At 56.9% G+C, this 13,256-nt stretch overlaps 1 protein-coding gene across 2 annotated transcripts in view; it reads left to right on the top strand.

The window, feature by feature from the left end:
* Positions 1 to 13,256, top strand: part of ZC3H18 (zinc finger CCCH-type containing 18) — a 51,715-nt gene that overhangs the window by 9,043 nt on the left and 29,416 nt on the right. The window contains exons 3-4 of one of the 2 annotated variants that reach the window (XM_062177639.1): positions 2,878 to 2,962; positions 3,622 to 3,690. In XM_062177639.1, the coding sequence (XP_062033623.1) occupies positions 2,878 to 2,962; positions 3,622 to 3,690 (154 nt within the window). The remainder of the gene's footprint in view (positions 1 to 2,877; positions 2,963 to 3,621; positions 3,691 to 13,256) is intronic. The other variant, XM_062177640.1, reaches the window with a different exon arrangement.

Below are 13,256 nucleotides of genomic sequence, written 5' to 3' on the forward strand. Positions count from 1 at the left end.
GTTTGGGGAGAGCCCCCGTGGCGTGACACAGGACCGGGGGCCTTCCATACCCATGTACGTGGCCGGTGTTCAGCTCAGCCACGTGAGAAAATGTGGGCCACAGTCCTCCCTCGTGGCTCTTAGACCCAGAAGCCCTGAGAACTAAGGGTTGTCCTCACAGCTCTCCGGAGCCGTTGCAGGCTGTGCGTGGTCCTGTGCTTACCTGCTTGGGGGCGGGGCTGTGCTGCGCTAAGGGGGTGCTGTCTCAAGCCCTGCCCGGGGGAGAGAGGAGGAAGCACTCGGACGCTGCTCGGAGAGTGTGTGTTTGGACGTTGTCTGGCTTTTTTCCATTAGAAGAACAGTGACCACTTTCCCAGGCCTTCTCTGCGCGTGGCGTGGCGTGGCGTGGCGTGGCGTGGCGCGTGCCTGCCCTGGAGGCTGCATTTTACATGAACGGTGGGACAGAGATGAGAGAATCTTCGTCCTCTGGTTGTTCCACGACGCCCCAACAGCTAGGGCTGGGCCAGGCCAGATCTCTCCTGTGAGTGGCAGGGACTCATCGCCGGGGCCGCCTGCTGCTCAGGCAGGTAGCTGGAATCGGGGGCCAGAGCTGGGAACTGACCCAGGCGTCACAGATGGCATGGGCAGCAGACCCACACCTCAACCACGGCCAAACACCCAGCTCTGTCTTTTTTTTTAGATTTATTTATTTATTTGAGTTATAGAGAAAGAGAGGAAGAGACAGAGAGAGGGGTCTTCCATCCACTCGTTCCTCCCCAAATGGTACAATGGCTGGGGCTGGGCCAGGCCAAAGCCAGGAGCTTAATCCGGGTCTCCCACATGGATGGCAGAAACTCCCAGGTGTTTAGCCCATCTTCTGCTGCTTTTCCCAGACACATTAGCAGGGAGCTGGATCCGAAGTGGAGCAACCAGGACTCCAACTGGTGCCCATATGGGATGCTGGCGCGATAGGCCCTGGCTTAACCCCCCGCGCCACATCGCTGGCTCCCGTTTTCCTTGTGTGCATCGCTGGTCGTCTCTGGTGTGCTTACTGATGGTTGTTAGTGGCCGCCTCGTGCCCCGTGCAGTCTGCGTGACGTGCTCAGTGACTGCCGTGTAGCCTGAGTGAGTGTTGCACATACCCGCCTGCTCGCGTCTGGCTGGTGCGCAGGTAGAATTCTCACTTGTTCTGCACTCACCATGTCGGCTCCTGGGTGTTGACTTCCTGTGGGGCAGGAAGATTGGAGGGTTTGATTTGGTTTGGTTTTACTTGAAAGGCAGAGTCGGGTTGGGGGGGGGGAGGTCTTCCATTCTCTGATTCACTCCCCAAGTGGCTGCAATGGCTGGGTCTGGGCCAGGCTGAAGTCACAAGCGCAGAGCTTCTTCCAGTCTCCCCTGTAGGTGCAGGGCATTTCCGTTGCTTTCCCAGGCGCCTTAGCAGGGAGCTGGATCAGAAGTGGGGCAGCCGGGTCTGGAACTGGTGCCCATATGGGATGCCGGCGCTGCAGGCAGAGGCTGTAACGCTGGCCCCCAAGATTAGAGCTTTTCAGATGAATGGGTTTTTTCTTTTTTTCCGAGTGGGAAGAAGTGAGGACTTCTCAGCGTGGCTCTGAGCCGTTGTGGAGCAGCACGTGGTGGGTGAGTGGACTGGCCACTCCCGCAGGGAGAGCAGTGAGAGAAGCATGTGGCAGGAGCAGGAGGGTCTCTGACCATGCCCTGAAGAAACGATCTGCTGACTCTTTTTGTTATAAAATACTTCCAGTAGCCAGATATTTTCAAGGAGGAAACCACACCGACATTTAAGTCAGCATAAACCCAGGGTTCAATTTCAGCATTTCTTCATTCGGCAAAGGATTCTCGAGTGTTTGTAGCCAGCCGGCACTGCCTACGCTCAGGATTTGGGGTGAGCAGGCAGACACAGTGCTTCTCTGCTGGGGCGTGAGGTCTAGCCAGGTGCCGGTGTGGTGGTCAGGCAGGGATGGCCATGTGCAGCCACTGCATACTGCGAGGAGCCATCGTGACAGGAGCTCGGGAAGGAGCTGGGCTGGGCGCTAGGGGCAGGAGGGGGCAGCGTGCAGGCTGCGGTTTGATGAGGCTGCTTTGCACGGTGGCGAACAGACGGGAGGGGCTCAGGAAAGAACAGGAGGAGACCACGTAGGAGGCGGTTTCACCACACCAGGTGAGGCCAGGTGGTGGTTTGGCTGAGGGTGGTACTCGGGAGATGGGGACAGAGGACTCTGGATGGCCCCCAAGCCTCTGCGCTCATGACCGGTCAGTGCTGACTGTGCCGGGGCTTCTGTCCTGGATGTGCCAGCTCTGACACTGCCCAGAGCCAGGGCTGTCGGGAGGACAGCTGGGTGCACGTGTGGCATTTTTGGCTGTGGCTCAGTGGAGCCAGGCCCTAGCGACAGTAAGGTCTTGGCCATTCATTAGAATCCTTGGGTGCGACCCAGGCTTTGGTCTTGGTGAAGCTCCTGTTCTCTCAACCTGGACCACAAGACCTCGCTCCTCCGCACACCTCGCTGACAGGTGCCGTGTGCTCCCCGAGTCTCCTGACTCCCTCTCCCTCAAGACTTTAAGTTACAGGAGGTTTGTCTTTAATTTGGAGGGATACAAAGTATCAGGTTCTGTAAATTTGCCCTAAGTTATTGAGAGAGCTAAAATAAAGCCCTCCTGCGGAAAGCGCTCTGGTTCTCGGGCCGTTGAACCCACTCTGCGCTCGTGGCCCCTGAGCCCAGGACCAGCTTTGAAATCGCCACCGCCACGTAGAGGACGAGCCTGCTGGGGAAGACGCTTGAGTTGGTGAGGGCCGGTCGTGGTCTTTGGGAGACCGCAGTGCCCCGCGTCCAGGGTCTGGTGAACGCGCGCCGCCCTGCTGAGACGGTGTTCCTGTTGCAGGACGATGACCTGGAAGAAGGTGAAGTGAAAGACCCCAGCGACAGGAAGGTGAGGCCTCGCCCCACCTGCCGGTTCTTCATGAAAGGTAACTATGTCCTGTCCCTCCTCTGGCATGGCCCTTCTTGGGCCCTGCACTGTGCGGGGCTGTCCTGGGGGCAGGCTGCCACGGGTTGGGGGGGGCACTGAACAGTGGGCCCTTTCCCCGGCCCTTCCCCCACTGTAATGGCTGCTGTGGCGAGGAGCCATCCAGCCTGGCCTCGCTTGGCTCCAGGCGCACCGCTTGTGGTGGACCTGTGAGTGGGACGTAGCTGAGCCTTCCTGCGAGGCCGCGTGCCCAGGGTGCCGTGCTACCCTTCCCGCCTGTGCACAGCGGCCACTTAGCTGCAAGACGCGCGGAAGCACACCCTTCACTCGGACTGATTTCTGAAGGGCCGAGTGAGGCCTGGAGGCTGCAGGCGCTCCTGGAGCAACGCCGTGAGTGAGGCCGGCACAGCGGGTGGCAGTTTGGTGCGGTGCTCTCTGAGAATACGGAGTGCCCAGAGTGTGTGCTGAGCCTCAGCAGGCCGGTGCTGTCTCCCGAGGCCCTGGGAGACGTGGAGACAGCGAGGACTTCTGGCTGCGGGCCGTTTTCCTGTAACTCGGCGGAGCAGGGAGGTGTTTGCCCGGTCGGCGTGAGCCCTGGGTGACTGTTTGCTGCGCCGCTGCCGCCGAGGCTCACGGGCACTCCCTGTGCTTCTCTTCCAGATGTGACAGCATTGTCCACTCTTCCTCCACCACTGTCCAATTCCATTCCATTCAGAGGCCAGGTTAAAGGTACAAACGCCCCGCACCACTCTCCAGTGCCTTCCCCAGAGGCCACACTTGATTGTCCTGGATCCAGACTCCACTGGGCAGCCAGAGGAAGGGGGCTCCGAGGGGCGGGAGCTGCTGGAGCCCTCCTCCCTGGAAGCCCAGGAGCCCAGCCAGCAGGCGCAGGCCGAGACCACACGTGCGCTCAGGGAGAGGACAGGCGCTGGGCACGGTGGAGGCCTGTCCTGCAGCCAGTGCTGCCCCAGCGCTGGGGCTCCGTCTCCAGGGTGCTTCAGAAGCAGTCGGCCTTCGGAGTCACACGTGCGTGTGGCTGGCCCTGCCGTGCAGCTGCCTGCCCTGAGCCCCCGGGGCTGGGCGGCTGGGGGAGCCTGCCTGGGCCCTGGACCCGGAGCCGACACGGTGGGTGTGCGGCTGCTCTGAAGATCACGGCCGCCCCGAGGCTGCGGAGGCGCGCGCAGCCCCTCGGGAGGCACCCGGCGTCGGTGTGTGAGGTGCAGTGTTTCAGAGTCTCTGTTTAAGCAGATTGTTTTCCGTGAGGGTGCGGGAATAAATCACATCGCCTGGTAAATCACAGCAGTTTTTAGAAACAGTGCTGGGGACAGCCCATGCGCGCGCACACGCGTCTGCAGCCGTCTCGGTCAGCAGTGCTCCCAGGCTGCCGTGCGCTCGCTCTGACGGCCCAGAAGTGCGCTGGCCCCAGGACCAGCCCGCAGCCCTCACCACGGAGGCCGTGGTGTCGACCGGCGGAGCACGGGCTCCGCACCGGCAGCCCGAGGCCACGCTACTGAAGCAGCCCCAGAGTCTGACGAAAGCACAGAACAGGAGTGAAACCTCTGAGGAGCTGCAGGTGGACAGTCCGGGAGGTGCCCAGGGGCTGCGGGCGTCTTGGCCAGGCGGGCTGGAGCTGTGCCCTCTGCCGTAGACCAGTGCTGGGCTGCAGTGGCTGAGCCGTGTGGCAGGGTCCTTGCCACAGTGACGTGAAGCCAGGGCAGGCAGCACTCTGATGCTCACTTGGGACAGGTCAGGATCATTTCTGAACCTAATCACCTTTCTGCTGTGCTGTGCTGTCTGTGTAGTGATGTGATGTAGGACAAGTGGGAATGAGTGATTCTTCCAGTGTTCTAGAATGTATCTTTTTTGTTTGTTTAGAAATAAGATTTATTTGGATGTTATTTGGATGTGGAAGTTTTTGCTTTCTACAGTCTAGTGTTAAATTGAAATGAATTCAATAACAAGAGAAGGTACTTTAAAGGTTTTTTTAATGATTTATTTATTTATGTGAAAGGCAGAGTTGCAGACAGAGAGAGATTGATCTTCCATCTGCTCGATTACTCCCAATAGAACCACAGCAGCCAGGGCTGGGCTAGGCTGAAGCCATGAGCTTCATCCGGGTCTCCCACATAGGTGCAGGGGTCAAAATAATTTGGCCTTCCTCCTCTGGGTGCATTAGCAGGGAGTAGGATTGGAATGGAGCAGCTGGGGCTCGAACTGGCAGCCATGTGGGATGCTGGCATCGCAGGCAGCAGCTTAACGACCTCTGCCCACTGCTCATGTATTGTTGAAAGTCAGGTTGACAGGGAGGGAGAAGCAGAGAGAGAGAGATCTCTTCCGTCTGCTGGTTTACTCCTCAAATAGCTACAACAGCCAGGGCTGGGCCACGTTGAAGCCAGGAGCCACATCCTGGTCTCCCACATGGGTGGCATTGGCCCAAGTATTAGGGCCATCGTCCACTGCCTCCCTAGGCATATTAGCTGGAAGCTGGATCAGAAGCAGAGCAGCCGGGGCTGGAATCGGCACTGCAGTATGGGTGCCTGTGTTGCAAGCTGCGCCGTAACTCACTGCACAACAGCACTAACCCCAGAGAAATTGCTTTATTTTTTTTTAAAGATTTATTTATTTATTTGAAAGTCAGAGTTACACAGAAAGAGGAGAGGCAGAGAGAGAGAGAGAGGCGGGTGGGGGGGCGTCTTCCATCCTCTGGTTCGCTTCCCAATTGGCCGCAACGGCCAGAGCTGTGCCGGTTCGAAGCCAGGAGCCAGGAGCTTCTTCCGGGTCTCCCACGCAGGTGCGGGGACCCAAGGACTTGGGCCAGCTTCTGCTGCTTTCCCAGGCCACTGCAGGGAGCTGGATCGGAAGTAGAGCAGCCAGGTCTCGAACCAACGCCCATATGGGATGCCAGCGCTTCAGGCCAGGGCGTTAACCCACAGCACCAGCCCCAGAAATTGCTTTAAACGTAAAGCGAGGGGCAGGCACTGGGCATAACCGTTACACTGCCCGCCCGCTCTATCAGAGCACCTGCACTCGCGTCTCGGCCTGCGTTCTGTTCTGCCTTCTTGCTGCTGGGGCCCTGGGGGCACCAGGGGCCGCTCAGCACTAAGGTGGGAGCCTGGCTTGAGTTTCTGGCTCCTGGATTCGCTCTGATGATCCAGTCCAGACCTTTGCAGGTACCTGGGGAGTGGCCCTGTAGATCAGACGTCCCTCCTTCTCTGTCTCTCAAACAGGCATATACTCGTACATTTATAAGTAAATACATACACACATAAAAATAAAACATCTTTACAGAAAAACAAGATGATCGTGTTCGCCGCCACACAGCTGCTGGAGGGTTGTTCGTGCTGCAGCCAAGCGTCACCTCAAACCCAGCGGTTCTTCCACTTGTGGCCTCTGTCGCAGAGGAGGGAACGCATAGGCCAGCTCGCGGCACAAGTCACGGTGGCCCAGGAAGAGGGAGCTGCCAAGCGTCTGCAGAGCAGTGCCTGCGTGGACAGGGCCATCTGTCTACAGGGGAGGACCCCCGGAGCGGGAAGGGAGTGAGGTGCTGACGCGCGCTGCGACGCGAGTGAGCCTTCTGGACAAGACTGAAGGGCCTGTGGCACAGCAGGTCAAGCCGTTGCCGGCAGTGCCGGCATCCCACGTGGGCATGGGTTCCGTCTGGCTGCTCCACCTCTGGTCCAGCTCCCTGCTGCTGCACCTGGGAAGGCAGCAGAGCCATCCTGCTCAAGTTTCCCAGGCGCATTACAAGGGAACTGAAGAAAGTGGATCAGCCAGGACTTGAACTGGCGCTCACGGGATGCTGGCCTTGCCGGTGGCAGCTTAACTTGCTGTGCCATAACACTGGCCCCGATGGGAAAAATCTCCCAGCTCTAATTCCACGGCAAGTTGTGAGTGTCGATTCATTACGTGCAGGGGGACACGTTGCTGCCTGTGAGCATTGGCCACAGAACCTGGGAGCGCAGCCGGTGGAGGTGTTCAAGCTCAGTACTTACCTGCTGTGTGTCTGCTGAATCGGACACAGAGGACATAAATAAGTAGCGTGGCTTTGTCTCTGATTGATCCTTCTGTGAGCAGCAGCAGAGTTGTCTTGGGCACACGCCCTTGCTCTGCTCCTGCAGTTAGCTGGTGAAATACATAGAATATAAAAGTTACCATCCTGGGGGCTACCGGTGTGGCCCAGCCGGTGACGCGGCTCCCGCAGTGCCAGCATCCCCTGTCGGAGCACTGGGTAGACTCCTGGGCCTCCGCTTCTGCTCCAGCTCCCTGCTAATGCATGGGAGGTCCAGCCGGAGCTCCTGGCTCCTGGCTCTGGCTTGGCCGTTGTAGACTGTGTATGTGTGTGTGTGTAACTGCCTGTCAGATCTTTTTTAAAAATACACCATCTTAACTGCATTCTTAAAAAGAAAAACTTGAAACCCAGAGAGAGACACTCAGAGGGAGAGCTCTCCATCCGCTGAGTCACTCCTCCAGTAGCCTGCAGCAGCCGGGCTGACGCGGGGAGCCTGGAACTCTTCTGGGGTTCCCACAGCTGTGTCAGGGCCCAGGTGTCTGACCCATCACGTGCTGCCTCCCAGGGTGTGCCCTAGCCGGAAGCGGCGTGGAGAGAGTTGGAACTCGAGTCCCGGCGCTCTGATGGGGTGAAGGTGTCTCACGTGGCATCGTAACTGCTCCACCAAGCACCCACCATGTCAGTGGGGGCAAGTCCGCTGACGTGAACCGTCGCCACCACCCACGCCCACGGTGTCTCATATGCAGCACCCCACCTGCTGAACAGCAGCTCCTCTGCCCGCCGCAGCCGTCGGTCCCGTTCTGGGTGCCTCACGTGACGTCTCGGTTCACTTGGCATCCTGGCCTCCGAGCGCCCACGTTGTAACGTGGCAGAATTTTCTTTTTAGTGCTGAGTGCTGTTCCATTTTAGCAGCTGCTCATTCGTTCGTTCGCGGGGTTGCTGCCGCCTCTCGGGGCGGGAGGGGCGTGTCTCTGAGCCCCTGCTTCTTCCGGTTTTCCGGACATCCCCCGGGGTGGGGGTGCTGCGGGGAAGCCGTTCTGTTTGGAGTGTTCTGCTACAACGCTGCCTTCAGAGAGGCAGCACCGTCCCCCCCACAGCAGTGCCCGAGCGCTCCTCCCGGCGTTGCTGCCTGTCTCGGTGACGCTGTCGCCATGGCCATGCAGCTGGGCCCCGTGTGGTTGGTGGTGGTGAGCGTCTGCTGCTTGGCCATCTGTGCCATCCTTGGAGAAACGGCTTTTGCTTGTTTTTGAGTCCTTGTGTTCCCTTTAGGATCTGTAACAGGGACCCTGAAGGTTGGGGCTGATAATCGGGTGTGTGCCACCCACCTTCTCATTTTTAAAAGCATCAAGGATTACAATTCAATTAAATGTTACACTTTGGTATGGGTCTTTTAAAAAAAAAAAAAAACTTCAGGGGCTAGCATTGTGGCATGGCAGCTAAGACTGCCGCCTGCAACACCGGCATCCCATAGGGGCGCCAGTTCAATTCCCGGCTGTTCCACTTCCAGTCCAGCTCCCTGCTAATGTGCCTGGGAAAGCAGCGGAAGATGGCCCACGTGCTTTGGCCCCCGTAACCATGTGGGAGACCTGGAAGAAAGTTCAGGCTCCTGGCTTCAGCCTGACCCAACCCTGGCCATTGTTGGGATTGAACCAGTGGGTGGAAGGTCTCTGTCTTATCTCTTCCGCTCTGTGACTCTGCCCTTCAAATAAATGAAAAATCAACAACTTTATGGAGGTACAGTAGACATGCCATAAGGTTTACCCACTTTCAGTGTAGTTCAGTGATTTTAAAATAAATTCACCAAGTTGCACAGCCATCACAGTTCCACAGTTCTGCTGTAGGGGATTCCCTCAGCCCAGTAAGACCCCTCCGCGTGGTGGGTGGCATCGTACGCGGACCCCAGCCTGCACGCTCGTCCCCGGTCCCAGGGACGACGCCTGAACCTGTGCGCTGAACTAGAGAACGACCGACAGATGCCGCCGTGACGGGAGTGGACCTGGACCCTCCACAGCCTGAGGCAAGCCCGCCAGTTCCAGGAGAGCTCCACAGACGTGTTAGCAGGGTTAAAGTTCACACTGAAGTGAGTGGGCCTGGTGGACCGCCTCGGGCTGCCGCCGGGAGTTCAGCAGCCGCCCAGTGGGTGGCGCCTTTTCTGTGACTGCCGCGTGGTGCTTGGGTAAGAGATGGCGTTCAGGTGCAGGACGGAGCAGTGCGTCTCAGCGCCGCAGACAGGAGACCGGGCCACGTCCACACAGCCACTCGCCGTCAACACCTTCCCTCGCTGGGTGCTGTGGTGTCCACGCGTCCGGCAAGGCCGTGGAGATTCCCCTGCCTTCTCCAGTGCTTGGTGTATCCCTCCTGGGTGGGCCTGCTTCCTGCCAGCGGCGCCTGTCTGCCGGGCTGGCTGGGCGCCTGGCCTGCTGGGGTTCACGTCCTCAGGGCTGAGGACTGTTTTTGGATATTCTGCCTTAGAGACCTTGAAGCACCTTAGTCTTGGCTGTCCCTACATCTGTGACCTTCTTAAGCCTGGAAAGGGAACCAAGGAATATGCAAATGAGAGGCCTCTGTGGGAAAGTGTGAGGCAGGTGTGGAGGGAGGGTCCTGCTGTGGCCAGGACAGGTGCGTGAATGCCAGTGCGGCCTGTGCCGGTGACCGTGGTCTCCACGCCTCGGGAGCGGGTGGCATCGGTGTGTCCCAGACGCGGTGCCGCTGGCTTCTGGCCTCTGTCGGTTTCCTTGCGTTCTGCCATGGGAGCCGCCCTTGCAGACTATGTTGCAGCCAGATTCAGCACAGGTGTAATATGTGTGGGAAGAAACGGGTCGGATACACTGGTTTGTTTATATATTTGAAAGAGTTACACAGAGAGGAGAGGCAGAGAGAGAGAGGTCTTCCATCCGATAGTTCATCCCCCAATTGGTCTCAACAGCCGGAGCTGTGCCGATCCAAAGCCAGGAGTCAGGAGCTTCTTCTGGGTCTGCCACGTGGCTGCAGGGGCCCAAGGGCTTGGGCCATCTTCTACTGCTTTCCCAGGCCACAGCAGAGAGCTGGATCGGAAGTGGAGCAGCCGGGTCTTGAACCGGCGCCATTCGGGACGCCACAGCGCCAGCCCCCATACAGACCTTTCTGTGGCTGTTCTTGTCTGTTTTCTTTGGAGTGCGTTTGTACCAGGCATGAAGGTGAACAGGAGAGCAGAGCGCTTGGCTCAGGTGCCCGGCCTCGTGAGGTGGCAGTGGTCCCTTCGATGCCCCTCAGGCCAACAGTGCGCCTTGGACCTTCGAGAGATGGAGGAGTGTAGCCCTGCCCCACCTGAGGCCCCTCCCCCGCCCAGTGCCCGGGGCTCCTATCCGTCTCCTTACACAGTTATTCCTGAACCTGTTTCTATTAGAGCGAGAGTTACATTTGGAAGCACAGCTGTAACGTTTACAACCAGACCTTCAGCTTGGCTTCCATTTCTCGCGTGCGTCCCCTCTTCCCGGGCAGTCTGCAGTTTTACGGGTGGAGATGGTACACGCTGGCAGTCAGGGCACCAGTGCTTCTCCACAGCCCCAGCAGCGTGGTGTCTGCCCTCCCAGGCTTCGGTCTGTAGATAAAGTGTGCTTTTACCAGGGGCCACAGGGTCCTGTCCTGCCGCCTGATACGGCTGGACCTGTGTGCTTCCACAACAGTCAGCCCTCTCCCTGCGTCTGCCACTTTGCTCTGGTGGCCGGGAATCAGAATACCAGGCAGGAGCAGGGGCAGTGGGCACAGCGATCAGAACCTCACGTGGGACACCCACACCCCATCCTGCAGTCCTGAGCGCCCCCAGTCCAGCATCCCTAGTGTGCACCCTGGGAGGCTGCAGGTGGCGGCTCCACTTCGAGTTCCTGCAGCCCCATGGGAGCCCCATGGAGTTTGCAGCCTCAGTCCAGCCTGTCCCCGGGTGCTGTGGGTTTCCCAATAGTGAGGCAGCAGGTAGGAGACACCTCCTTCCCTCCCTCTCCCTCTCCCTCTTTCTCTGTGTGTGTGTATCTGTCTGTCTCTTTCAAATAAAGAAAATCAATTAAGAAAACGATCTTCTAAAAACCGCGGGCAGCAGGTGCTCAGCGTCGTGGTACGACCCTCCCCCCGCATCACCGCTGCCGGTTTGGTTTCCAGCTCAGCTGCTGACTGCAGCTTCCTGTCAGGGCAGACCCAGGAGGCCACAGAGCCCCCCGCTCGCCCGGGAGACCAGATCACACTCTGACTCTGACTCTGGCCTGGCCCATCTCCAGTCCTAGTATCTGGGGAGTAAACCAACAGGCGAGACCTGTCTCGGTCTCATAGACAAGCTTTTTTTTTTTTTCCATTTTATCTGAAAGCAGAGAAAGAGGACAGACCTTCCATTTGCTAGTTAGCTCCCAAATGGCCCCAGCAGCCAGGGCTGGGCCAGGCCAAAGCTAGGAGCCTGGGACTCCGTCCAGGTCTCCATTGTGGGCGGCAGGTACTCCACTCCCAGGGTGCGTCAGCAGGAACCTGGAGCAGAAGCTGAGGAGCTGGGACTTGAATCAGGCACTCTGATCTGGTGTGCAGGCCTCCCATGTGCAGCTCTAACCACTGTCCCAAACACCTTCCACTGTCACTGATGTAGCCCCTGGGATGTGGCAGGGCCAGAAGGGGCGTGCCCTGGGCTCCGCGTGGGTCCCCCACCTACCTGTGCCTGTTTCTCTTCTCTCTCCTGCTGGTATAATGATAAAGATCTTTTCTGACAGTGAGCTCATACATAATGTTTGGGTTTGGTTTTTATTTTTAAGCATTATTTATTTGAAAGGCAGAGTTACAGAGAGGCAGAGAGAGAGGTCTTCCATCTGCTGGCTCACTCCCCAGATGGCTGCAATGACCAGAGCTGGGCCAATCTGAAGCCAGGAGCCCCTGCGGGTGCAGGGGCCCAAGGACCTGGGCCGTCCTCTACTGCTTTCCCAGGCCATGGCAGAGAGCTGGATCAGAAGTGGAGCAGCCGGCACTGCAGACAGCGGCTTTACCCGTTGCACCACAGCACCGGCCCCTGAGTTTTTTTTAAAGTTGGTAAATACAGAAAAAACAGAGAAGAATATCCACTTACCTGCTGCCTAAATCTGTATGTTAGGTTAAAACATGGCAAAAGCTGTGGTGTATTTTGTCAGTGCTTGGCTATGTTTGCAAATGTTGTACAGAGAGTTTTGATCAATTTTTAATGCACGAGAAATGTTGGCTGTGAATACCCTAAGTGAACTTCTGAAGTCAGCAGTGCTTGGGTTTTTTGAGTTTGTGGTTGCATGGGTTTTTGGGTTTTTGGTTTTTTGTTTTTTGTTTTTAATCTGTGAGGCTCCAGGATTTTGAACCCTTGCAGAATCCCACTTCCTGGTCTCTGAAGTCATGTGATCTCTGAAACACGTCAGGAATTATTTTGTCATTTTCACGTGGAAGTGTTTGGAGCAGCTTCCGTGCTCTAATGTAGATCTGCACGCTGCTGTGTTGTATTGGGTCGCACGCTGAAGTATTCCACGTTGTTCAAAGGTAGAACTTGTTAAATACCAAGTGATTATGTGTTTAATTTATGTTATAAAAGGAAAAACATGATTTGTTAATGGAAACGTTCAAATAGAATGTCGTGTTTAAGTTTCAGTATATCGGTATATATTTTTTAATGATTTAAAATCTATGTATTAACCCACTAAAAATGTTTCTCAAGCCTACTTAGGTACTATATGCCATATTTATTTTTTAACTATATGCTCATATTGGCTATTCAGAAAATTGAATTTCAAGTAATAGTGATACACTTGGGGCTGGTGTTGTTTTGCAGTGAGTTAATCTGCTGCTTGTAATGCCGGCATCCCATATCAGAGCATGGGCTTGAGTCCTAGCTGCTCCATTTCCCATCCAGCTCCCTCTTAGGGTGCCTGGGAAAGGGTGGATGATGGCCCAAGTGCTCGAGCCCCTGACCCCATGTGGGAGTTCCTGGGCTCTGCTGGTCTGGACCTGGCTCAAGCCTGACTGTTGCAGACTTTGGGAGAGTGAACCAGTGGATGGAAGCTCTTTACTCTGCCTTTCGAGTAAATCTTCATTTTAAAAAGTGATTACTCTAAACTGGGTTAAAAGCTTGGGCATCTTTCACTTTCACTGAAAATCAAGTTTTCTCCTTCATTAGTCCAACGCCGCGTTGCCGAAGATGTCTTTTTAAAGTACCAGGAGCATCCTGCAGTGATTGGTGTGCGTTTTGGTGAGAGGCACGTGGGCCCGCAGAACTGCACCTGCTGGGCTCCGGCTGCCGGCAGCTGCTCCTGGATCC

This window comes from Lepus europaeus, chromosome 19 (genome assembly GCF_033115175.1).
Source record: "Lepus europaeus isolate LE1 chromosome 19, mLepTim1.pri, whole genome shotgun sequence".
In the NCBI taxonomy this organism is placed as follows: Eukaryota; Metazoa; Chordata; class Mammalia; order Lagomorpha; family Leporidae; genus Lepus; species Lepus europaeus.